The 26101-nt window shown below is 39.3% G+C and overlaps 1 protein-coding gene across 11 annotated transcripts in view; it reads left to right on the top strand.

The window, feature by feature from the left end:
• MBNL2 (muscleblind like splicing regulator 2) overlaps positions 1-26101 on the top strand; it is a 105727-nt gene that overhangs the window by 12456 nt on the left and 67170 nt on the right. For 6 of the 11 annotated variants that reach the window (XM_030450122.1, XM_030450089.1, XM_030450063.1 and 3 more), the window contains exon 2: positions 23488-24359. The exons of 1 other annotated variant lie outside the window; for it this stretch is intronic. In XM_030450122.1, coding sequence (XP_030305982.1) covers positions 24186-24359 — 174 coding nt within the window. In that variant the 5' untranslated portion in view covers positions 23488-24185. Of the gene's footprint in view, positions 1-4559; positions 4827-9591; positions 9641-23487; positions 24360-26101 lie in introns of those variants that run through there. 4 more of the 11 variants (XM_030450073.1, XM_030450141.1, XM_030450095.1 and 1 more) reach the window with 4 other exon arrangements.

Genomic DNA, 26101 nt, shown 5'->3' with positions numbered 1-26101 from the left:
CCAGAGGCAGCTCAGATCTTGATGGCACCTGGGACATGTTTCTCATATGTTCAGCTACAAAGCTGGGTTGGAGTATACTGCATGCAGCTCTCCTCTGGCTGATGCCTTCATCACCCTTTCCAACTGGAACCACTCTTTGAAGGACGGTGCCCGTGTACTCTATTTGCATCCTGATGGGGAATCGGTGTCATCCCAAGATAAAGTCAGGATACATGTTTGGACCCATGTGTTTGGATCTCACAATTTAGACATGGCTTAAATTCCTTCTGCAATCAGCAGAAGGAGAGAGGGGACTTGGAAGGCCCCCAGAAGCCACCTTAATTTTGGTAAGATCAAGTCCTAACATGTAACTTGAGTATACACTTGTTCTCTGGTGTCTTTTGATTTCACATTTCTATCAGCATATCTGGTGAAGGTGGAATTGTCTGTTTTCATGTCTATGCACAATCAATCTCCTGTTTTCCTAGGTTAGTTAGGCGTTGGGATATCTGGGTGCTCACAAATTAAAACAACTGAAATCTTGGACTTAGAGTTCTTCGGATAAGCATGTTTTTAAAACCAAAATTAGACCTAGCAGTGTCCTTTTGGAACAGTGTGCGTGCTTCCAGTTGTAAGTTTAATTTTGCCATTACTTAGTTTTTGTAATTCATAACTATTTCTACCAATACTCCAGCCCCAGCAGAGAGAGAGAGAAGAGAGTGAGGTATTTTGCAAAGACTGGCATTAGTGGTATCATGCATGAACAGGTCTATGTATCTAGTTTTAAAATCTTGGCAACTGCCTTCACTTTTCTTCATGCTGTCATTCAGACCATAGCTACTAAGGTTGAATTCTGCTGCTGGTAGCAGCTGTGGGAAGTTACTAAGGGAAGAATCTATTGCTGACAAAAGAAATAGTTTTGAAGTTTTCTTGTCGTTGCTGAACTTACTAAAATATCACTGTTGCCATCTATGCAAGTCTCAAAATCTTCTCTCTGCTGCACTGAATGTCACGTAAGTTGCTTGGTATTTTCAGTGTTAGTGTTACATATACTTCATGCTTCTTGCAAAACTCTCTTTTGAGAAGCGGTGTTGTTTCCGGGATTAGGCCTAATTGCCATGATTCAAGAGTAAAGAAGGAAAAACAACTGTGTGGGTTCTGTGTGTTCCAGTTCACCTCTTTATTGCTTCCAAATTAGTCTCTGCTTTTCTCCCAAAGTTATATCTACACCCTCCAGAAAATTGTGTGTAATCATCACTTTTAGCAGGGTTTTATTTCAATTTTTGTTCATTAATTTAGGAGCATGTCAAGCAAAGAAGGTGACATTTTCTGAGCTGGGAATTTAACTTTGTTATTCTTTATTTGTTATTCTTTGTGTTGGACATCTGAATTTCTCAGCTTCTCCAAGATGATGCCATCTTGCAATTAAATATACAATAGAACTGTATAAACTGGGCTGAAAGTTGAAATATTGGCATGTTTCTTTGTAACTGATATAGCACATCAGTTGTGTAGAATGGGCACAAGGGCACATCTTAATTTGAGATCAGTCACTTTGGAACCCCTCACTTCCCCAATGTACAGAATAGGTATTTTTAAAATTCTCTTTTAATTCAGCCCATGAACTCTTGCTGTACTTGCTGCACACTGTTCAGCCACCATTTTTGAGAAAGATCATACATTTTCTCTTAAGCTTTTTGATGGAGCCTAGCCGAAGGGTTCATGAATGGGATGTGATTTATTTTCAGCATACTTTACTGAGTTGAGGGGCTTTTGATCCTGTGGCAAGGGAGAAGCTAAGATGCAGTAACCTGCATGAGAAGCAGCTGTGTAGGTGCATGGCAGCTCGTTTTGCATTTGTGATTTGAGGGCCCCAGGAATGGTGTCTGGGAGCACCTCAACCCTGTTTGACTGCACCTGAAACTTTGCAGTGGTTGAAGACTGGCGTGTGCTTTGTGAAGCAGTGGTCTTGAAACAGGGTTGTGCAGGCAGTGCTGGACCTTTGAGGGTTGTGTTAGTGATTTGTCTTGGGTTTGTGGTTTGCTTTTTTTATTTTTTTTTTAGGTACTTGCAAGTTTCCTTCCTCTTTAGAAGCGAACTAATGGACCACAAAACTTCCAGCACGTGTCCAGTTGTTGACCAGTTGGTGTGTGCTCTCCCCAGCTTCTCATTCTGCCCTTTAACTTCTGCTTGACCAGATCCAGGATTTATTTACTTTTCTCCTGTTGACTGGTGGTGCACATGCTGTTTACTCTCCCCATCTCCTCATCTGGTTTGGCCACCATCCTCTTCCTTACTGTAACCTTCTACTTGACCAAGAACCAGGATTCCCAGACTCTAGCTGTCGCCTCTCTTCTTTCCTTTCCCTCACATCACTGGCTTTCCCTGTTCTGTCCAGCACTGTGTCACATTTTTGGTCCACCCAACCTTTCTGACACCCTCTCAGCAGTGCATCCTCCAGGGACTGCCCCCTGCATGTCCGTGGGGCACCAGCCACAGGGTCACGAAAGCAACAGGAGAGGTTGTCTTCCTGCTGTCAGCTCCAATGTCTAGCCTCTGGCAGATGGGAGCAGCAGTTACAGGGGAAATCCTGCTAATCTCCTGTAACTTGAGCCCATTACATGCTCAGTCTCACGGTGGGGTTGGTGCCTTTCCAGCCACACAGAGACAGGCGGCTGGAGGAGGCAAGGGACCCTTGCTTGCTGCAGAGCATTTTGAGGTTTGCACAGTAGGGATCAGAAAAATAATTTCAAAAGATGGTGTGGGTCAGCTGAATTCTAGGAGGTCTTAAATCTTTGTCAAATGGGAAAATATTTTCATAACTATAGCAAACCCCCTAGCCTTGATTTAACAACTACAACAACAAAAAACCCCATAAACAAAACAAAACAGCAAAAAAACCCAACCCAAAGCAATTGAAAAAAGCAAGGGGTCAGGGCTCTGCCAAATTTCAAGACTGCCCCAAATGTGGGCGGGAGAGCCACAGTTCTTCTGTGAGTGAGTTGTAAGGGTGGCAGAGCAAGATGTTTTTGTCTAGGCTATCAGAAATAGGCAAACTGCGTTTTGGCATAAAAGTAAATAAATCCTGCAGCAGATGTCCTGCATGGAAAATTTTTAACACTGGCAGCTCGATTTTGGCAAAGTCAAAGGAATGTGGAAAATACCGACAAGACTCACCAGGCAACCTTAGTAACAGATGGTGTCACCACCCCTGTCCTGGGGGTCCCCAGAGACCCACCAGAATCAACTATATAGGAATTTTGAGGTTTGTTTTGTTTTGTTTTGTTTTTTAAAATAGGGCAGAATAGAGCTGAATGGAGAGGGTGATTGAGCAGGGAGCAAGGGTTGGCTGGCAGGAACCTCCTTGGCAGAAGCTCATTTCAGGCATGCCAGAGAGGGAGGGGTTTTCACAAATTGGGTGGGAGATGCTGGAGAGCACAAGAGTTTTTGCGTGAGGGATGGAGGAGTAATGGATTTTTGGGAAGCCGTGTTTATAATATGCAAAACAGTCCATAGGAAACAATGGGGCTTTGGGACAGAGCTGCCAGTGAACAAGAGCTTTGTTTTCCTCTTGTCTATTCATATTTCTAAACTTTTAGTGGAATTTTAAACAAATTTGCACGTTTTTTTAATGCAGTGGCTTGAATTGCATATACTGCTGTCTAATGTAGTGTTGCACTGCAATCTTTATCCCTTTCTGCATCAAGATGACTTTCAGCTTAAGCTCCTTTTTGTATTTTTCTTAATTGCAAGTCTTGTTCACTAATCCTTGGTTGCTTTGCTGTTTTGAAACTTCAGCAAAATTTGTGGGGAAAATCTGATTGACAGCAGCCTTGTGTATCCCCAGCGTATCGAGCTGCCCACAGTTGGACTTGAAAATGGCAACTGGTATCACAGAACCTTGATACAAATGAACATCAGTTGTAAGCTAATCAATAAAACTGCAATTTGGATGCTGCTGATGCGATTGGTCTGCCAAGGATATCGAAACACCGTTGTATGGAGGGGGTTTTCATTGAGAAGCGTCCCATACCTGCAGCCCTGAACAACTGGTCTCAAATATTTGGGAAGACCTTGTGTGTGTGTGGCTGTAAATGCAAATGCTGCACAGTGAGATTACGCAGCATTAAGATGAGAATATTACTGCCTGGATCAGAGGGCATTTCAGCTGCGTGTTAAAATAAAAGGATAGATTGTTTGGTTTATGGTGCGCAGCTCACCTGTGCAATTAACAGAGCATCACTGCAGTTCTGCAGTTTGGGAAATGATGTCTGTGCGAGCGTTTATGATTAGCAAAAGCTTTGAAAATCCTTGTGCAAGAAGTGGTGTTGCTGCCTTTGCAGTGGAGGGGAGTTGTTTGCTTTTGCTGCATGTCTTATTTCATGGAGGTACCGCTTTACCTTGCCAGTAAAACTCCTTCCCTGTGCGAGGGAAATTCCTGGTTCATCAGTATGGATGCATTGTTTTTACACATTAGAAGTGCTGTGTTGCCATGTCAATCACCCCGTTAGGATCAGTTTAAGAGCCGTAGGGCTGACGAAGCTGGGTGTGATTGGCTGCCATATGCTGGGAGGGCTTTGGGAGAAGGAAGGGCTGCAGTCTTTCAGCAACAGAGTTTAGGCTGTGTCTTTGCTTCATCATCTGAGGAAAAATCCACAGATAAGGCATATGGCTTTCTGAGCACCAAGAAAAAAAAATTAAAATTAAAAAAATAAATAAATACAGGCTGCTCATCGTTTCATGTGAAAATTACTGACCACGATGAGATGGGAAAGATATGGCTGTTTGTTTATATCAGATGTTCTGCTTCACATTGGGAATGTGCCGAATAGACAGAGCTAAAAAAGGTAGGAGGATCATCTTCTGTTTTTTTTTTTTTTTTCCTTCTTTCTTTCTTTCTTTTTTTTTTTTTTTAATGTTTAAAGAGTTTGCTGCAGTATGTATGCTGCATACTGTATGTGTTGCTCCAGAGAATCAGGGAAACAATTTTTTTTTCCCTCCGGTGAATCCATTCTGTTTGTGTGCAATAGTTAGGTTTTATGGTAAGTTGTTTTCAAAGGGAATTGATTTCCAATGTAAACAGCTCTCTTCAGAAACAGAATGTGAGGGTACGCATATTAAAATAACACAAGTAAAAAAAGAAATAGGTCAGTGTGTTTCAGAAGTGCTGTTACCCTAATTGGATTTTTAGATGGGTTGCTGTCTGGGACTGCTTCCTAGCTTTAAGAGAGAGAAGGAGTTAACCTGGAAATCTGTGAAGTTTACAGCAGATATGTTTGGAGATTTAGGTGAATTAGTCTGGCTGAGATAAATAATTCCCTACTGGAGACTTTAATTAAAGCTAAGACTGCCTGTCTGAGGACTTGCAGGAGTCACACAGAAAGATTACAATATTTTACCTCCTTATAAAAGTATGGGCATTTTGGACAGCACTGTGATTCCTTGTGCTCTTGAAGGCAAGTTGGGAATATTTTTTTGTGTTGCATTTTAGCTGAATTTTTCCCCTGTCCTTTCCAGGTCTTCGCTCAGCAGCAAAACAGAATCTGTCCACAAAACCAAGGGAAACAAGGTTAATAATACGTGCTGCGACTATCTGATCTTTATATATTTTTAATGAGAGAGCACATAGCTAGCAGAATAATTTAATGAGGAGGCTGGTTTTTAGAGCAATGATTTCACTGAGGCACATCAACTTTCTTGCCAAGGAGGAGCCTCAGGAAGGATTGGAGAAGATTTATGTTAAAGGCTCTGGAGAGAAGGAAAAGGGCTATTTAGGCAGAAGACAGTAAACTTCAAGAAGAATAGAGGAGTTAATTATTATTCATTTCTTACTAAGCAAAGTTTACTGTCATATTGCAGGAGGGGTCTGAGGACATTGTCCTCATCCTGTGACATGGTGAAGCCTCTTAAAGTTCTTTAGACTGTCGCGTGTTGGTGGTGCTCAGTACCTGTCAGGATCCTGCCCAGTTAGCAACCCAAATTATTATGCTCTTTTCAATTGCATTATGGCAGTATAATTTGTATATATACAGTATATAACTTGTATATATGCAGTATATAATACAGCTTTTCAATTATTTTTTCCCAAGATTAAAGAGTTGGTAAAATAGCAAAACAAGGCTATTATCTTATTTCTCCTGTAGTACCTATGAGCATTATATAGAGATACTTGTACACAGATAGAATACAGATAAATCAAATGCTGAGGAGGACCGAAGATCAATGTCTTAAAGAAATTACGTAAAGGAACCTTTCACTGTCTAGAATAAAGCTTTCAGTGGTGTAATTTTGGGCAAAGTCCTAAGATTTAATTCCTCCCACCCCCCCACCCCCCCCCAAGAACAAGTTGTGCTGGTTTTGTATTGCATTTAGGCCCTGGTAAACCTACTGCCCCTCCTCTTTTCCAAGGAGAAGTACAGGGCATTGGGATAAAAACTCCCCATGTCACCTACCAGCTCCTTGCAGCCGACTCTGCTCTGAGGAGGCTGATTCAAATTCACCCTTCCCTGGCTAGATACTTGCTCAAGACCTGCAGCTAGGCTGTTGGCACATCTTCAGTTCATGAACCAGTTATTTTTAAATGCTACATTCTTCTAAGTAAAATCAACTCTGTGTCTTCTGAGAATTTCAGGCTCTGCTAACAAGTGAGACACACGTCAAGGTATAGAGCATTATTATTAAAAATCCATAGAGTATGGATATGCGTGTTTATCTAGAACTGTCAGTGCTTAAATGTGGTGTTAAAAGTAAAAATAATCTTTTCCAAACTGTTAAATATGAAGTATTGTTTTCCTTTTTTTTGTGGATAAAATGATTTTCATGCACAGCATCCAGAGAAAACTTTCAGTCTCATGTTTTGAGACTGTCTCTTCCTTTCAGATAATTCTAGTGGAATTTTTTTCATACCTTTGAGGTAGGCAGTCAAGCATAAGGAGGATAATGCTATGCATTACAAAGTAAAAATTTACATCCATCACTAAATCTAATAGTTTGTGTCACACTATTGACAGACAACTAAGTAACAAAGGCATTCAAAATTATTTCCTGCTCAAGGAATACTTTCTATAGATCAATGGGTGAGTTTTTGTCTTGGAGGGGAGAGGTGGTAGCAAATACTGTAATTGTATTTACTTTTGTTACGTAGGTAGTTCTTAATAAAAGTATTTTGGACCAGGTTCTGGTAACTCTTTTTGTTTAGTAGTATCTTTTCCTCTTAATCGCTGTGTGAATTTTCATCAGAGCTATTGGTGTGGTTGTGTCTTACTGTGTGCAGGCTCTCTGTTTTCCACAAATAATTACTCAGTTTAGAGTTAGTTTCTTTGTTTTCTTAAAGTAGGGTTTACTAGCGAGTTACTTATCCTGAAATACAGTTATTATAAGCAGAGACTATTTATAAAGAGTCTATAAAGACTATTTGTAAGCATATATTTTGTGGAAATCTAAAATAATTGCATGCTACAATTTATTTTTTTTTTTTTTTTTTCTCAGATAAGAGAAGTAGCTCTTAATGCTGTAGGATTTCAGGCAGTCAGGTCTGGTAACTCATTTCTGCTGTGAATGAATGTTGTTCTTAGTTGCTCACTGATATGTCAGGAATAATCTGTACTGTGTTTATTTGTAAAAAGTTCTGTAAAATGTCCACTTTTTATTATACTGAGAGATGAGAAATAGACTTAGTGTTGAAATGAAATTCCACGTTAATGATTTCACATATGGTTTTAATTTCCTAAATCATTAGTTATACACATTGCTAAGATTTCAGTTTCACACAATAGCTATTAGTGATACCTTGTTTTCTAGTGTTACTAGAAATTTCTGACTTTGAGCATTTTTTTTTTTCACTTTCAGGGAAGGAACACTCCCCCCCACCCCTTTTTTTTTTTTTTTTTTTTTTTTTTTTGTGAATAAAAACATGATTGCTAAAAAAGTTTTAGCAAAAGAGAACAAAACAACTTACTTGAGAATTTGTTAGTATGTTTTCTGTTCAAAACCATTTTCCAGTCTTTGGGAAGGTAATTTGATATGTTTAATACCGTGTGTTATGGTGTTTGGTGTCAACCAATGCTATGTAACTGGTCTGCAGACAGGCTGAAATTACAGTCTGAGAAAAATAAAATGCTTTTTAAGAAGGTGTCAGTGCTGCAAAATAGTTCAAATCATACTAATATTAACTGCTTGACTAATGAAAGTACTCTTACATGACAGTTGTTAGTGGTTGATATACAGAGCCCAAAGTCTGATTTTGAAAATGATCTTTTCATCTCTATTTGGGGTAGAAGGTGCAGAAGGAGAAAAGTCCTGCAGGCCTTTTCTAGAATTTGCCAACTTCTTAATCTCCCCAGTTTTTATTTTTTTATTTGCTTTCTTTTTTTCATTGTACTTTAGTAAGGTAATTAAAACACTGAGCCCTCTCTCTAACAAAACTGGTGATGTAAAGTTTTTTTCTAGTATTTTCGGCACACTAAAAAAGGAAGATTAAATAGAAAACCCTTGTAACTAACACGAAGAAATACTATGTAGGGGACTTTGTGTCCTAGTGGTGAATATTAGAGCTGTTGAGAGCTGCCAGCATGCAGCTTGCTGCTTCTGCAGACCTGTAGGATTCCTGCAGCCTTCAGTCTGGCAAAGGACCTGGTGGGCTTGTGATACCTTAAATTTAGCAGGTTGGAAGCTGTAGTTGTGATCAACAGAACACACACGTTTGAACTCTTACCCTCCCCCCATTTTTATACCTAGATGTATGCCCACAAATGCATGCACACATACATACATAAAATGTTTTTTCATTTTATGATTTTTGCTGTACCAAGTAGCTAATAAGGGCAGTAGGAGGGATTTAGAGGTACAGTTACAGAAAGAAATTAATCAAAAATGGAAACAAATTATTCATATCAGTCTATTTTTACTTTTTTTAAAAATCTATTTTAGATCAATAATTTTTTATTAATTTCTGAGTGGGTGATAAACAGCCTTTCAGGAAGGTCTGGGTGTCACACATTGCTGGACTCATAAATAGAGACAAGGTCAGTCTGGAGGCTCATGTGGTGTAAGATCTTATCTCCTGCAGACAGTACAGAGCCTCTGACAATAGGAAAACATGGGTAAGGAAAAATACATAAATGTTTTCCCTCTGTCATTTTATAGAAGGACACTAAGACTCAATCGTAAGTGCCTTCTTCCTTTTTGTGAATTCTGAGGGCAACTTTTCATTGTTTTTTATATGTGATCACTTTTATGCCTAGCAATTTTTTAGTTGTTTTTTTTAACCCTATAGAGTTCTCTCCCATCCAGACTGAATACTTTTTTTCCTGAGTTTCTGAGGATTTTTGTTGTTTTTATTTTTTTTTTAATTTTTTTCAAATAGTTTGCTACATACTGTTCAGCTATACCAAATGGTTCAGTCCCCATCCCTGCCTCCCTCCCCCCCTGCTTCCCCCAGCCCCTAGCTTCCTGAATCTGTCATGATTTTTGCCCTTTGTAGGTATCACGGCAGTGTACCGAACTTAATCCAAAACTAACCTTAAACTGCAAGGTGACAAGATTTCTGTTTATTTTCAAGTATTCAGAAGGATGATTTTTAATTCTGTGTTTCAGTGTATTGGCTCTATGCCTTACTGCTCTCCCCTGGCAGCTCTGTGAGACACTCCTCTTGGATACTGAGGTGAGGCAAGCGGCTGCCTTGTAGGATATCAAAGCCTAGTTTTAGTCCATTTTTATGATTTTTTTGGGGGGGTATTCCTTTTGCCTTTTGGGACAGTCTGCAGTGCTATTACCAGCAGCTATATGCTTATTTCCAGCCTAGAGCCTCACTGGTTTGTCAGCAAACACATCAAGCTGTACTGCTGGTGGCATGGGCACTCCTGGCAGGAGCAGACCCTCTGTGCCCAGTTAATGCTTCAGGAATCCAGCACTGCCTCACTTTTATTTATTTAAAAGGCTGTGATAACGTGGAGGGGATTTCCCTGGCAGCCCTTTTCACCCGTGGCACAGCATCCCCTGCTATGGGCTCTGACTGCCACCACGGAGAGACCAACGCTGGCTTTCCCACCTTCATCTCCTTGCCCCGTGGCCCAAAATCAGTGGGACCTTGGGGTCAGCTGCTGTAGCTGGCAAAGGGACTTTAGGGGAGGAGGAGGGCAGTGCATGGGCTGCTGATGCTGGGGATTGCAGTGCTGCAGTCCTCATTGGCATGCTGAACACGCACACCGGCAGCACGGCGCGCCGCTCTCCTGGAGCTCCAGAGCTTGTGTTCAGAAACTTTTTTATCCGTGTCTGTTTATTTTTTTTTTTTTCTTTTCAGATCACTTAGGTATTTTAGTCCCCTTCTGCTAATCCCGGGATGTGCTTTGGGGCTGGATTACTTGATTGCCATAAATCCAAGAGGTTGTGGGGAAGCCAAAATAACTCTTAAGATTTTTTTTTTTTTTTTTGACACAGTGGGGAAGGCACAAAAAGCTTTGAAAGTGTTTGTGCTGATGTGTTTATAAAGCAAGCGTTTTGGTTTGGCTTTTTTCCTTTTTTTTTGTTTTTTGTTTTTTTAAGACCTCAATTGATGCTCATGACTTTGTATAGTGAGGCCACTTTCAAAGGCTTTGATGTCCACAGTAGCAGCTCTTTGAAGTGGAAACGCCAGCAGGGGAAAAACCAGCAGCTTAATCCTTGGTGTAAAAGGTCCTAAGTGGTAAGAAGCCACACATACATCTCAAGGGGAGAAACTGGAGAGAAATACCTGGAATTAAATCCTTCTCCTGAACCTTGCTCATGGAGCTGGAAGTGGTTAGATACTTCTGTAAGATGCAAGGGATCCAGGCCCCCTCCTCTCACTTCCCTTCTGTCCTGCCTTCTCTCCCCGTGGCAAGGGAGAGAAGGCCAAGGGAACACAGCCTTTTCTGTGGGCTGAAAAGGGCAAGGGAATGTGTTTCTTGAAGGAGTTGCTGGGTTTTTTTTTTTCCTTCCCAAGTTGTTAAGTCATCCATTTGGAGTGCAGAGCAGGTAGCACAGTTACTTGTGTGATCTGCCTGTCCTTGTGATCATGTGTCTGTTCTGTTAGGTCTGTGGCTTTGTGGTGGTCCCTGGAGATGAAGCTGTGCCTTCACATTCTGAATTGTCTTTTGGAGGTGCCTGTCTCCCCTTTAGCATGAGGAAAATGAAGGAGATTGTGCTTTTTGGTTGCCAGTGATGCATTTGCGTGCCTGAAGATAGGATGAGCAAGTACCCATCTCCAAAATCTGCTTGTTTGAAATAGGAGTTAAAAGTGTTGAGTTTCTCCTATGAGGGCCTGAGGATCAGCACATCCCTATGGACCTATAGCCAGCCCTGGTGCAAGATAAGGCTGCTTGTACAGAGCTGCCATCCCAAGGCAAAGAAGACAAAAGGATAAGCCAAGAACAGGAATATATGCTTTGCATGGTGTGGGGACAAGCTGTTAGTCTCCAGGAGTGAGAGGCTTTCAGAGGAAGACTTTACTTCTCAGCCATGAATGTAGTAGCCATCAGTGATTCTGATGACTGTTTAATTAATCCAACCTTGAGCTGGAAAAGTTATTTTAAATTTGTACCTTCAGTGAGTCACCTGCCATTTAACTTCACACTCTAGCTGCCCGGCATATGCAAAGATATCTGTTGTATGGTTTTCTGACTGGTAATTCTCCAAGTGTCCCTTGCTTCCTAGTCAAAATTCAGTGGTCCACACTGTCTGTCTGCATGGATGTCATTCTTTCTATTGTTAAAAGCGTCACCATTGCCTCTTCACATATGTACACTTTTTGATAGATGGTACTGTTGCTATTCTCCCTCTCTTTTCCAGCTCTGTGGTAATCTCTCTGAGATGGGGGCAATCTGAATTTGATTTATCTCTGAAGAATGACTCCACATAGTAGCATTTATCTCCATGACTCCACATAGTAGCATGATTCTTTTCAGTTTTTCTTCAGTATTGCCAAATGTTCTGCTTGCTTTATACTCCATTAATAGCTGAGTATTTTGATGAAGTCTTCATAAAGATGCCCATAATGTCCACAAGATCTTTTCCTCTGTCTTGTTTGAACCTAGTGTTTTGTGTGTATTGTTCATTACTTTTTGGGTTTTCCCTTCATTTGTATTCTTTTGCCTATCTTTATCTTAAAGTCTTATGTCATCCAGTGTACTCATCACAAGATCCTTTCGTAACTCTTCACAGTTGGCTTCAGGTATGACTTTGCAAAAATTTTGTTAACTGCAAGCTATCTTTTATTGCCTATAGTTAAGTTGCAAAGCAGAGAAGGACAACTTGGTTAGTAAAATTAATTATGAAAATTACAGTAGATGATTAGAAGTAAAAGCATACTGGTTTACCATGCGAGTTTGTTGGGTTTGAGGGCTTTTGTAGAATTTCTTGACCTTGAATTTCTGATCTGACTTCAGCCTTCATGCCATCTGCAAATGCTTAGCACTTCTAGCTAGCCTTTTTAATTAAATTTCTTTTAACACTCTAAGATTCATGTCTCACAAAAATCATCAGCTTACAAAGGTGAGATGTTTCATTTACTTTTATTTTGCTTAACTGTGAGCTTTTAGGATTTGTATTTTATAGCTCTTTTCTACAGCTGCCAGAATTGTGGTCTTTAATAAAAACTGACAGATCCTTGTAAACACACTTGTATGTGATAAAGCTTTATGAAATGCACTTGATGGTTTCAGGCTTCCAGTTAAATGGGTGAGAGGTAGATGTGCTGCAGTATGATTGTATAGTGGGTCCTTTAACTTCAGGATTCATGCTATAGGCATCAATATAGGTGATGTGCTTTCTTTTGTTCTTAGAGAGAGGACAGGCTTAGTAGTAATGGTCTGCTTTGGTAAAGATAGCCCCCAGTATCTCAACCCTTCTGGCCTCCAGACATCAAAATGTCAGCAGGCTTCACTTAGGGGAAAGGTGAATGGTGTTCATCTTTGGAATGCTTCACTAAAAGGTAAAAATGATTGATAGGATTTTAAAAATGGCAAGCAAGTTTTTACTTTTCTGATTTGAAATTACTAGAGTTTTTATTTGTGTGCCTATATGGACTCCAGTGCAGCAATTATAAATTTAGATTGTGTTGTGCCTTGTGAATCAGCACATTTCTTCTTTAAAATCTGTCTGTCAATGTTTGGCAACAATACAGCAAGAAAAAAATTGGGACCTTAAATTCTGGATTTCTGTCCAACATTCCAAAACCTTAATAATTATATTTTTAAAGAAACAAACAAACCCTTCTAATATGTAAACTTAGTGAACTTTGTCCATTAGAAATCCCTAAAACATAAAACCAGGATACCACTGCATCTTTTTAGTCTCTCCCTGTGCTGTCTTTTTAGAGTATTAATAGTGGTTTTCCAGTGGTTTTTTGGTAGTGGACAGGCAGTTTGGTTCAGTTGTTACAAAGTGATACCATGGTTACTGCTGTTTCAGATGATGGGCAGAGGGATAAATGTGGGGAAGGACCTTTCTTGAGTCTATGCATTGTAATAAAGTAGTGTCTCTGCAAAACCCAATATTGGCAGCGTATACTGTGCAGCTCATAAAATTGGAGAGTGTTACTGTGGGGTGTAATTCTGACTTAGACAGTTGTTTAATTAGTTTGGGATTTTTTTTTCTGTTTTCTGGTCTGGTTTTCATGTTGTATCCTTTGCTTTGCCCTGGAAACATTGCATGAAAAGTCCTATCCAGTCTCAGGGGCTTGTGTGTGTACCTAGGCTGAAGGTTAGAAGATATAAAAATCTCTTATTTACAAAATGAGCAAACATTGCATTAAAATGAAGAACATTCAACACAGAAATCTCTTAATTTTTGAAAAGTTGTTTTTTGGAATAAAAATGTGTGTAAGCATGACAGCAGTCCACTTTCTATGTTTATAAATGACAGTTCTTAATATCTGTATATTGTTGATGTTATTTACTTGACCAAATCGAAAATATTTTTGTGCCATGTATTGGCTTTGTAGCACAGGAAATTTGACATTATCTTTCAGAAACAGTTCTATCTATCAAGGTGACATTTATGCAGGGTTAGAGGAAGTTTCTGAACTGCAGTTTAACACAGAGTGAAAAACAATGTGTGGCTTTAAATACACATTAGAGACTTGAAGTACAACAAATTAATTAAACCTTTGGAAAGGACAAAACTGTCAAGACTTATTATAACCAGACCAAATTTTCTGCTGCATTTTGGGCAGAAAACTCTGCCAAAAGCCAGTTGCTTGTACTCGGTGTCATGAGTGTATCGGTTGCTCTGCAAGCGCTGGTTCTGAGCTGGCTGTGTTCAGCAATACTGCCCTGCCCGGCAGGAGGGAGAAAGCTCTGCAGCTATAGGTAAGCAGAGATAGTAGAAACAGGTCTGGAAAAGTGCTCTGCCAAAACATTCCCCAGGAATCTATTTCTTTTTCACTGAAAAAACCACCGCAATTCTCTGTGTCAGTTGGATGAAAGAACTCTTTTTCAACTTCCTGGATAAAAAAAAAAAAATATGATATGTTCCTGAAAAATTGTGTGCTTACCCATGATAATGTTTAAGTTACCAGAAAATGATTCAACCGTATGAAAAGAAAGCATTGAGGTGGAGTTGTTTCAGCAGTGCTAAAATAGTTTTCCCCTAGTATTTTCAAGGATACATTGAGAGTCTGGGATTTCCTTTGGGAAATTTTTCAACAAGACTTAGTGAGTAGTGAAGACTTTTTCATTGCTCTCTCTCTCTCAATATTAAATAATTGAGTTAAAATAGAGGGGAATTTTTTAACTATTTAGAAAAATGTCAAGGTGGGGGCATACCTGGCTCTAAGACATAAGAGTACTGGACTGACACTGCCTGACTAGTCAGTGCTGCTGTCTGAATCCATTCCCTTTCCAACTTTGGAGCCAGCAGAAATGAAAAGGAATACTCTGTACACCGAAGTTTCTTTTACAAGACACTGGTGAATTTGGATATTTTCCTTACAGAAATCTGAATGTAGTTTATGTCCATTTCTGATGTTGTAGACAACTGAAATAAGGAATATGGCATCAAAAGTGAGCATGAGTTTATCCAATATCATTATTGTAGGCTAATAAACTGAGTTTGTTCCTGCCTATCTTCTCTGGGTTGGTATTTGTTCTCTTTTGTTTTGCTTTGGTTTAGTTTTTAAGTGCTTTGTCTGCTGTTAATTATAAAAAAAAAAAAATTAAAAAAAAAAGTCTAAAATGAAACTGGGTTAAAAAGTAACTTGTCAAGTGGTAATGAGTAGGGAGCTTTTTCCACTGAGCAAGACATGTTACACAAATTAAAACAACAGATCAATATGACCCATATTCATCGGGACAGTGTTTTTCAACTGGTGCACAAGCAAAAAGGAAACTTAGTAACAGAACTGCATGCCAGACCCAAAATTTGTCATCCTAGACATGAGAAAAATGTGTTTTCTCTGGGAGGCAATATCTGCAGACTTTGCTGCTCTTCCAGTTTTAAGTCCATTATTTGCCTCAGAATTAAACAGAAGTTTTCAGGATTTCCAGGAAAGCACAAGTTCACCAGAAACTGCAAGTACTTGGAGAAGAGCTCTTCTTTGTTTGTCTCCCATCAGTTGCAAAAACAATTTTAGAAGAAAAGTGCTCTCTCTCTGAGTTTATAGTACCTATTTGACAAGAGAATAGTGGTTCACTAAATGCAAATTTATTTTATTCCAGGGAAAATAAATTTGTTATGTATTGTCAAACACAACACAGGAAGCCTCTGAAGTTTTAAATTGTGGTGGGTTTTTTTTCTTGTTTATTTTTGGCTTGTTTTGTTTGGGTTTTTTGTGGACAAATAAAGGGCATGCTTTTTGAAACGTCTTTTACTGTCTCATCACATAGAGCTTGATTAGATATTTTTCTGTTTTTTTCTTGGGGAGCCAAAGATAATCAGGCAGGAAGAAATCTGTATTCAAAACACGAGAAGGCAACCTGCCTTCAGAAGAAACCAAATAACCTGTTGAATGCTGCTTCTTTTTTTTCCTCCAATGCTCTGCCAAAAAGAAGTCATTACTGGTTTTTCCTTGACTGGGAAACGTTTTTGAAAAATGGATTTTAGTGGGAGATATCAACTTCTCTTGTATAAAACATTCCTGTACGGATGTTAGCATAAAACATTATTTTAAATAAATAAAATGAGGTACTTTCTAACAATATGCTATTCCATAGGTGACTTGAAAGTTAGGTTTCTGTTCTGTCCTTTTAACTGCTGCAAGACTAAAGTATTCTGACATAGATGCTTAATCTGGATTTGCATTATGTCCTGTGAGATATGTAAGAAGTAAAGCACTTGCATACATTCTGCTTCATGAAGTTTTCTTTAGGCTTGAAGTAAAACTGTTGTTGCATGCATTCTACTAATGAAGAGTGGAAAAGGAGTTGAATCCTTGTGATAAAATGGGTGCTGATGAAAGCTCCTTGGGCAGCTCTGTGAAAAGTTAAGACACTACTGAGGTGTTTTTCTTGTCCCTCCTGGAAGCACTTTCCAATCGTGATGAGTTGCTGCTTCCAAAATGTGTTTGAGATGGTTCTGAAATGCTCCAGTTATAGCAGAATGCAACTGGAGTGCCTCTCTTGTGCTGCTTTGGGCATGCTCTTGGGTTTTTCTCCTTCTCCTTTGGACTGCTAAGAAAGCATTGTTTCTGGGAACACTCCTTGGTGATACAGCTTGAGGTGCAGCAGAAGGGATCTTGGTGCTTCTTCTTCTTCTGGTAGTTTTTAAAGATGCTTTCCTCCAAGCTCTGCATTCCCTGGAAGGAAAAGACACATTCTTTCTTCTATTTCAACCCATTCAGGGGTAATAAAAATATAGAAACAACACAGATTTACTTAAGGGGATTTGTAATCTGTCAGTTTATTTACCCTCTCCGTTTGCTGTTTTCAAATTTTTAAAAATCTCTGAAGTCCCAAATTGTTTCCCCCCATATCCATGTTCGTCTCCCAAGAGCTGAATCTTTTGTGAACAATTTTGAAAACCAGTCAGGCTCCCTCTTGGTATCCTACTTCCCATGCACATGATGATGAAAGACACTTTTATCAGAGCAACACTGGAAAAGGAAGTGGGCAAATCCATGGAAGCATAATCCAAGACCTATTAAATACAAAGACATCAGTCACAGGGTTTTGGAGCCTGGGAGAAGATTAATGAAAATTATCCCACTCTACCTGCCCTGGTTTCACACTCCACTCTAAGCATCTGGTATTGCCCACAGTAGAAGGCTGGATATTGAGCAAGATGGACCTTTTGGCTGACCTGCTAAAGTCATCCTTTTTTACTTTGGTGTGCTGTTCTCAGGTAAATTGCAGCTGGAGAAGGCAGCACAGAAAAATGCTGCTATTTTATGTCAGATTTTTATTTATCTTGGATCTTGTGCAGGGAATCTGTGCTGAATTTAGTGCTGGAGAGGCAGTCGGAGTTAATAGCATTAGGTATTGCTCTTGCTGCCCTCACCTCAGGAGCTTTGTTTGGATATGCCATGCAACTTCCCAGACCTGGTAATTTTAGGAGTATTTTATTAGTAATGCTATTGGCAGTCTTATTAAACATATTTTCAGCTTGCAGGTTCAACATAATTTACATGGAGTCCTTAGATTAGGCAGATTTATCCTGGTCTTTCAGTGTAAAAGGATGCTGTTTGTCACATAAACTCAGTAAGTGTTCTGCCGTCTGGGCTTAGTGCAAAATTGGAGTAGAAAAAAATAGAAAATTGACGACAGCCTGAGCTCTTTTAATTTGTTCTCCTGTGTAACAGCATGTTTGGTCCTCTGGCAGGTGAGAACAGTCATTTGATCACACATTCCCTCCATGCAAGTCTATAAAAATTTCACAGTACATAAGCACACTTTTCTATAAATATTTTTACAGCCGTAAGAAAAAAAATAAGAAAATACAATACATAGCTGCAGCTGGGTGTGAGTAGAAGCTTCTAATGCATTAGGGTACCCTCCCCTGAGGAATTGTGTTTGATTAATAGCTATTATGTGGTGTTCTCTGCCAAAAGCAAAACATTTGTGTCCACAAGAGGCCAAGTGATAACGTCATTGCTGCCGGGGATGATTAACTCTGCTTGCAGGGGTACTGAAACAGAAATTGCTTTTGCCCTCTTGTCAAGGTAAGGAGCAGAATTTTATGTATGAAATTTGTACATTTAGAGAATGCAATGAGTTTTCTTTGGGCTTAGAAACAAAAAGTGTTTACGTTCCAAACTGTGAAAGAAGGAATAGACCAAGAGAGGAGAAAAGGTTAAGTGGACTGGGATGAATATACTTGTTAAAATTTATTTTTTTAAAAAGTTGCTAGTTGAAGAAAAACTGTTTTTCTGCAGTTGCATTTTAACTGAGGCATAATGAGCGTTAGTTATATCAGCATGACTTCGAAGCACTTTGATGTTAGAAAATACTCTAGTGCACTCCTGTCGTCTACAGACTTTAGGTTCAGTAGAAATGTTTCACAGTCCATTAGCAAAGTAGTACTGTGGATCCCTGAAAAGATCCCAGGCTGTGTATGTTGTGTCACAGCCAGTGGTAAACCTTTCTCCTCACCTGCTTGCCTGGGGACAAAGGGCATTAGTGTTATTATATCATAAAGCCAACTTCAAAGTGAACTGGCAGGTTTTAATAAGAAGCTCATTGTTGTGCTGTAAATAGCATGGGACATACTAAAAAGCCTGAACCTGGCGCATTAGTGATCTTGACAAGGAGAATATGGCTCATTTAGCAAAACTGATACTTGGAGGGCATTCTCAGTTTATATAAAACAGACCAGCATTTTCTAACCTGTCCCTGGACTTCTCTCAGCTTACCTGAAATAGTTGAGATCCTCTCTGGGTAAAGTGTTCTTCTGAATTACAGTTGGAAAGTGTTCATGTCCGGTTGTATAACAGGCAAAGAGCAATGTTGCAATAGTTATCTGCAGGTCAAGCAAATAAAATAAATAATGGTTCTTTTGTAATTCAGGGCACCCTTGACTTCAGCAGAGGTCAGTTTGAATTAATAGAGGAACTGGGATTAGAGTTTTAGTACTTTTGGCTCTTGGACACTTTGGCAAACTAGTGGGCTGCTTCTCTGATAGGGCAGTTCTGGTTTCTTCCTCATTTGAGCAGTACTAGATGGCTTGCTGCAACATGGAAGGTGTTTAACATCTTAACAAAGTGGAAAAAACCCCTCAGAATTATTGAAGAAACATTCACAAGTTTCATTTGAAATTTGTGGAATAAAATGCATTCATCACTCTCTACTGTAACTGTTTTTTCTTAACAACGCTACAGCTGCAGAAAGATTTTGCATTTATATTTGTCATCATGTTTCAGAGAAGCCTGTCTTGTTTTCTCTGGTTTCTAAAATATGGAGAATATTATTTTTGTGACTTCACAACAGTTTGGAAAAGAACCAGAAGCTTGATTCTGGTTTAATCCTGTAATATAGCCAAACTATGCAAAGAGGATGCAATTACTAAACTCTACTGTACATTGTCCAGTCTTACTAGATATCTAAGTAAGATAGATAGGTAGTACCTACCTATCAAAAATGTGTATGTTAGAAATAGATTCAAGAAAATAATATGAAGCTGGTTTAGTGCTCACTGATGAATGATACCACTGTGCTATCGCATCACTTTTTCTTCCTGTTTCTTAATCTGATGGGCTGATGGAGTGAGAAAGGCCTATCCACCACATGAAGACCTCTTACATATTCTCTCTTTAAGAATGTAATTTCTTCAAATATGACGAGCAAACGTGCTGACTGTCATAATATTTATCTGTAAAATGACATGTGTGTCCATTCACATTGGTGTCTTTTGAAATAAGATCCTCTCTGTATTGGTTAGCGGGAGTTTTTGCACACTGGGGCTTAAATTAGTGGGCGATGACTGAGAGTCAGCCTTGCTCTCCAGGGACAGGGAACATGTCCCCTGGGATTCAGCATCATAATTCCAAGTGCTTGGAACCAGGAGCCAGTCCTGCCGCAGGTGGGGAGCCGTGGAGGGGGGGGGACAGCAGCCCATGCCCTCACGCCTCATCGTGTCTGCTCCGTGCTCAGTCACGTGTTGGCCACAGGCAGGTGGGCACATCCTGGTGGAGTTGACACTGAGCACTGTATGCTGCTGAGTTGGCTTTTTTCTGCACCTGGGGAGGCGGATCATAAACGAATCCAGCTTTAGCCCAGGATTAAACAGCAGCCTTGCTTTCCTCAGCAGAGAGCCTGAGGGAGGAGGGCAAGAGAAGAGAGTGCGGGGGAGTCAAGGAGATGGGAGGTAGCTGGAAATGAAAGCAATGCTGGAGTCTCCTTGTGGGGTTATGGTGTGGAGCTTCTCTTCACTGTGGAGGCCTTGAATGCTATTTAAAGCACAAACAATCAGGGGAAATGACATTTTAAAAGAATGTAAGAGTGAGGTTTAGTTGGAAAAACTGCAGAAAAGTCCCACAGTCTTTTGGACTGTATTACTTTTTGGTGTCTCCTAAATGTATGGCTGTGTCCTGGGTGCTTCAGAAGTGGAGTCCACTGTGCAGCTGCAAACAAGAGATTTGATTTATTGGGTTTTGGATGCTCTTCCCTGGCCTTAAGGCTAAGGGTTCAGTAGCTGTCTGTCCTGTAATACCTGTATTTTCATTGTGAAACTGAAGCATGAATGCAACATGTCCAAGAAGCTTCATCTTCTCCATTAGACAGATACTACATAATCCATCTTATCTGTCTGGTGAGTAAAGCCACTGTACCAAAGCGACCTGTATTTTGTGTGTAGCAAAAGCTCTTATTTTCCATCTGAGAGATCCATCTGGTTTGTAACAGGGCAGGGGCTTTTGAGTCCTTGCTACTCCTAAGGATACTGACTGCCTAGTTTTCCTCAGAACCTTTTTCAAGGGCTCCTAGTGCGCTAGAGTACCATTTTATTTAATAACAATTGTGTTATTTAAGAATTAAAATTTTGGTTGGTTTTTTTTCTAATTTATATGTTTTCCTTTCTCTTCCAAAACCAGCCTTTCACTCTCCTACTTTCTACTTCCTCTTTCTTTTTCCATCATTCTCTTGAGCTCTCTCCTAATGTCTTGAACTGTTGTTTCCTTGGTTCCTCCAATAGTTGTTCTGGATTTTTTTTTTTTCCCTTCCAGTTTCTTTCTTCTTCTTCCTCCTTGTATTGCTCCCCTCTCACATTCAGGCTTTCCCAGTGGCACCTTTTCCTTCACACTTCTGGTGAAGGAGGTATGGCAGCTGTGAACACACAGGCCATGAAAGTGGTGTGGATTAAGTGCTCCAGGTTCTTCTGTCCCCACCATGTTTGCACCTGCCTTCTACTGACAGCATGACCTCCTTCAGAAAAGTCTTGGTTTTGTCTCTCCTAAGCCTGCATCAGTAGAAACTGCTGAAGTACTCAGTGTCTTTTTGAGAAATCAGATAGTGGTGTTATTTTTGACAAGACACCCATGTTTGAGAGAGTTTTTCATGCTTCTCTTTATTTAGAACATGTCAATGTAGTAAGAAGATGGGAAATAGGATGATGCTAATTTTCACTTCTCCCTTACCCAAACACTTTGTTGGTAATAATTCTTGCTTCATACTCACAAATCTTGTATGTGATGCTGTTGTGCACTTTTGTTTATAACCATGGCTACTGCCATTTACATAACACATGCTGTTTGCTTTGCTGCCATGTGCAAAGTCTGGTTTTCTTCAGTCTTAACACCTACTAGTTGAGGAATGACTTTGTCATTTTTAGTACTATGCAGCCCAGCAGAGCATTACTACTCATGACTTTCACCAGTGTGCAGTATAACATTTACACTTTTCCCCAAATTCCTATCTGTCTCCTACATCTATTACTGAAAACCACTACTGACATTTCTGAATTGGAATGGGAGGCTCTGGGGAGAATATTTTCTCTTTTACGTTCAGCCAGCTAAATCATCAGCCCAACAAGCTCTTGTGGAGAGGTTCTCCTTGTCTTGCCCCCCTCTCCGTCTTTTTCATCAATTATGAGTATTTTCTTACCTCTCTGTATAGTTTCATCTGTACCTCACTCTTCATCGATGCTGTGGGACAACTCTGGAATATTTAATTTGAGGAATATTTAGTTCATGTCCTACATGTACTACAGTTACACAGAAATATTTTAAAATGTACTAATTCTCTTGCTACTTGTTGTTCTTGATGACCAGGTAGAGCTAGCTAAGTACCATCTGGACACATCTTATTGGGTGTTGGACTTGAAAGTGAATTTTTGAGCAGTTGGTATTACACTACTTTTATTCCTGCTAGCAGTAGCAAATTTTGGTGTAGGTATCAGTCACGTAGTAAATCCCTTTCTGTGAGCATTACTAAATAACAGAAAAACCTTTTGAAGTGAAGACCTGCAAGTCAGAACTGAGATCTGTTCCTGAAATTGTGTGTGAGTAATTCTTACTTGCATTAGTAACAATACTGACTTCAATTAAATCAGATGAATTGGAGCACAGAATGGTAATTATTCTGGCATGGAAAAGCTGACAATGTTTTTAGCGCTATTTTTATTGAAGCGTTTCAAAACCTCACTTATTCCACTCCTTCCTCCGTTCTTTAATCTTGCACAAAAATAATCCGTCAACTGTTTCTGGATGGTATCTGAAAAGTAAAAGTTGTGTTCCTTTGAAGCTGAATAGAAGGAAACTTCACATCCATGTTTTCACCATCTGCATATAAAATATAGTCATTTATTAAAAATATTTGTAATATCTAACCCTTTGATTTTCAAGCCTGTTTATGTATAAAAATATTCTAGGTATGTTATAGTCCCTAAATATTTAAGTTCCCTCTTTAAGTCTTAGATTTAGATGCTGAACCATGTATTTGTAAAGGTACATGAAAGCTAATTTCTTCAAAGGAAAATTTAAATAAAGACTGCTTAATGTTAGTAAGAACTTGTTAGAGGATGATGACTTAGAGTGGGGAGTCCTTTTTATGAAGCCTTTATGAAACAGCCTTTAGTTTAACAGGGAAGCTGACTATTTTCTGGATATGGAAGGATTTTTTTTTTTCCTGTAATTTTGAAATTACAACTTTTTTGGTCTATTTTATTTTTCCCTTGAGAAACATAGAGGTAAAGAGACAGAAAATCCAAACAGAGTATTGCCATCTTTATTTCTGAGAAAGAACAAGTAACATCTTATAATGTAATAACACAATCTAGAGGGCCAAATGATAAATGAGTGGGAACGGGTTCTTGTATATTGTTGTTGAGACGAAGCACATTAGATTGAATTGTTTCACAAGCAGCATGCCTAATTATTGTGTCTGCCACATTCATCTATTTAAATAATTCCCAACTTTTGGATTGCTGCCTAGAATATTACTGCAATACGTGTTTCAACTGGTTATTCCCTTGTCATCTGTAACTTCACGAAGGAATCTGATTTTGTTTAGGAAAAAGAAACAGAAGTGAGCGCTGGCAGTATAATAATCTGATTAAAAAGGATGGCAGTTTTCATAATGTTAACTTGAATGAGTTGCACATGAACTGATACTCTATTTGTTTTGTCAGGTCAGTGACTTTAAAAGTGCCTTTGTCAAGTCACTTTTATGAGCGAGGACTGCTACGCCTGTCTTCTCAAAAACTCGTCTTTGCCAGCCAGACATTGCCTTCACCTTATACCTGGCAGAAGATACCTCATCTGTCTCCATTTGCCAACTAGTTGATGGGAAACTGAAAGCAGAAAGAGGCGAAGAAGAATTATTATTATTCCTAGGATATGACCAAACAGCTGTATTGCTTTTCTTGGGTGGTCAATACCAGCAAGCGACCATCAGAGAACTAACATTCTATCAAGGAGTGCCATTTCACTGAAGAACATTGGTTTAAAACTGGTGCATCTGTGATACAATCAACAAGCTCACATGTTTTACGGACAGAAATGCAACTGAGCATGGTTTTTCCCAGCCAAAAGTCTACAAGTGGGACTTAATGATTTATGAATGACTGCTTGCTGAGAAACATTGTTTATTCTGCTTTGTGTGCGTTGGACATCGTTAATCATCCCCCACTTTTTCTTTTTTTTTTTTTTTAATTTCTTTTCCACTGGAATTGAAATTATTTTCTAGTTATTATCTATTATTCTATTATCTGGTTGGTTGGGGCTTTTGTTTTGGTTTGGGGTTGGTTCTTTTTTTCCTTTGTTTTGGAAATTTCTTCAGCATAATTCACGTGACATCAATTTACAAATTCAGAATCAGCTTTTCACCATGGCTTTGAATGTTGCTCCTGTAAGAGATACAAAATGGCTAACATTAGAAGTGTGCAGGCAGTTTCAGAGGGGAACTTGCTCACGCTCTGATGAAGAATGCAAATTTGCACACCCCCCTAAAAGTTGCCAGGTTGAAAATGGAAGAGTTATTGCCTGCTTTGATTCCTTAAAGGTAAGGAAAAAAGAAATTGCATGTGTAGTGAAAATGCTACTACATTTACTAAAAGTAAGATGTGAGATGATGAGTTATAACTCATCATAAACCAGGTTAATCAGAGTGATTTGTTCTTGGTAAACTGTATATTAATACAAATGTCATAACTTTTATATATGGAAACATTGAAAAGATTTCTTTATGAGGGTTTTATTTTATATTATAGTGTCAGTATGTTGTTTACAGAAATTGCACGTGACTGTGGGATACAGGATTGCCTACAGCTGGTAGGATAGTTGTATTCTCCTCAATGTATTTTATGAATTATTGTTTCATGACAAATGAAAATACACAGTGGCAGAGTGCTAGACCATTACCAGAGTCCTAATGAAGCAAATCATATCCAAAGAGTACTGATTCCTTCGTTCAAATCAACAGAGCTAAGAAAAGTCTATTCATTACTTCAGTTTTGACACTGGAACAGATTGTTTACTCTTGGTATTGTGGAGGCTCTGATAAATTAATAGCATTGATAATTACATATATGCATGGTACAGATAGTAGTGTAAGTTTTGAACAGAGCGAAGGAATTCTGTCCTTTGAAAGATATTTAGCAATTATGTTGTTAGGTCATCAAACTTCTGACTTGCTAATAACATCAGGCACACTTTAGAAAACTATTTTTAAAGTTCTGTGAACATACTGTGTGTACTGCATAAAAGAAGATTAATGGCCCCGTGGGGTTTGGGGAGTACATAGTGTTTTCTGTGATGATACATTTGTGTTCTCATGTTAACAGAAGGGAAAAATTTAGTTCACATAAATAATTAACGTAAAAAAATGAGCTCTTCAGATTTTATTGTGAAAGTTTCAGTTGTGGCTTTGTCTTCTGGGAATGGGAGAATGTCTTGGCTTGGTTTTCAAACTTAGCTCAAAAAATTTGGACCAACATCTCTGTTACTCACCAAGAATTTCATTACTGTGAAAACAACAATGTGAAGGAGAAAAAAAAAATTCAGTGGTGTTTGAAAATGTTAATTTTATTTTGGTGCAATGCAAATTACTGTGCTAGGCATCTTCTGGATTTCTTGGTTTCTTCTGTTCTTTTGGCAATTTGCAAGAAAGTAACTCAGTAGAAACGTTTGTGAGGGGGGATTACATTCTGTATGTCCTGCAAGCCAGCAGGACATACAGCACCTTTGGAGTCATCCCAGTATGTCACCGAGTGCTATTAATGACCTTAATCCATGGATAAACTGTAACAGCTTCTTTGTAGATGTTCTTGTGTATTGGTTGCTTGCCAATGGGAATTTTTTTTTTTTTTGTTAAGGGGCGGGATAGCATCTGCAGCAAATGGGCATTAAGCTGCTTTTATTAAAAAATAAGCAAGTCAGTAGAAGTTTTGGGGGTTTTTTTAGATAGAATTTTTAACTATGGTGAAGTCTTGGGACTGTGACTGGGAGGCTGGAGGCAGCTGGCAGGGCGGTGGGTTTGCAGCACAAGAACTGCTGCTGCATCATCCTGGCCAAAGCAGTGTTGTGCCTGTGTTGTGCCTGTCTGTCCTCATTGACTGAGGCCAGCATCACTCTCCAGGCAGTGTAGGGCACTCTTAGCACAGATGCCAGCAATTCGAACTGGAGACTTTTGTGCAGGGAATGTTATCACCTGCAAATTGAAACTGGAGCCACAGCTTCAGCTGAATAATATTATGAAGAGAAATCTTGAGGCATCACTGGGGACCTGACAGTCAGCATCATTGC

This window comes from Calypte anna, chromosome 1, assembly GCF_003957555.1.
Source record: "Calypte anna isolate BGI_N300 chromosome 1, bCalAnn1_v1.p, whole genome shotgun sequence".
Taxonomy (NCBI): domain Eukaryota; kingdom Metazoa; phylum Chordata; class Aves; order Apodiformes; family Trochilidae; genus Calypte; species Calypte anna.
This window is presented reverse-complemented; position numbering and strand designations above follow the sequence as displayed.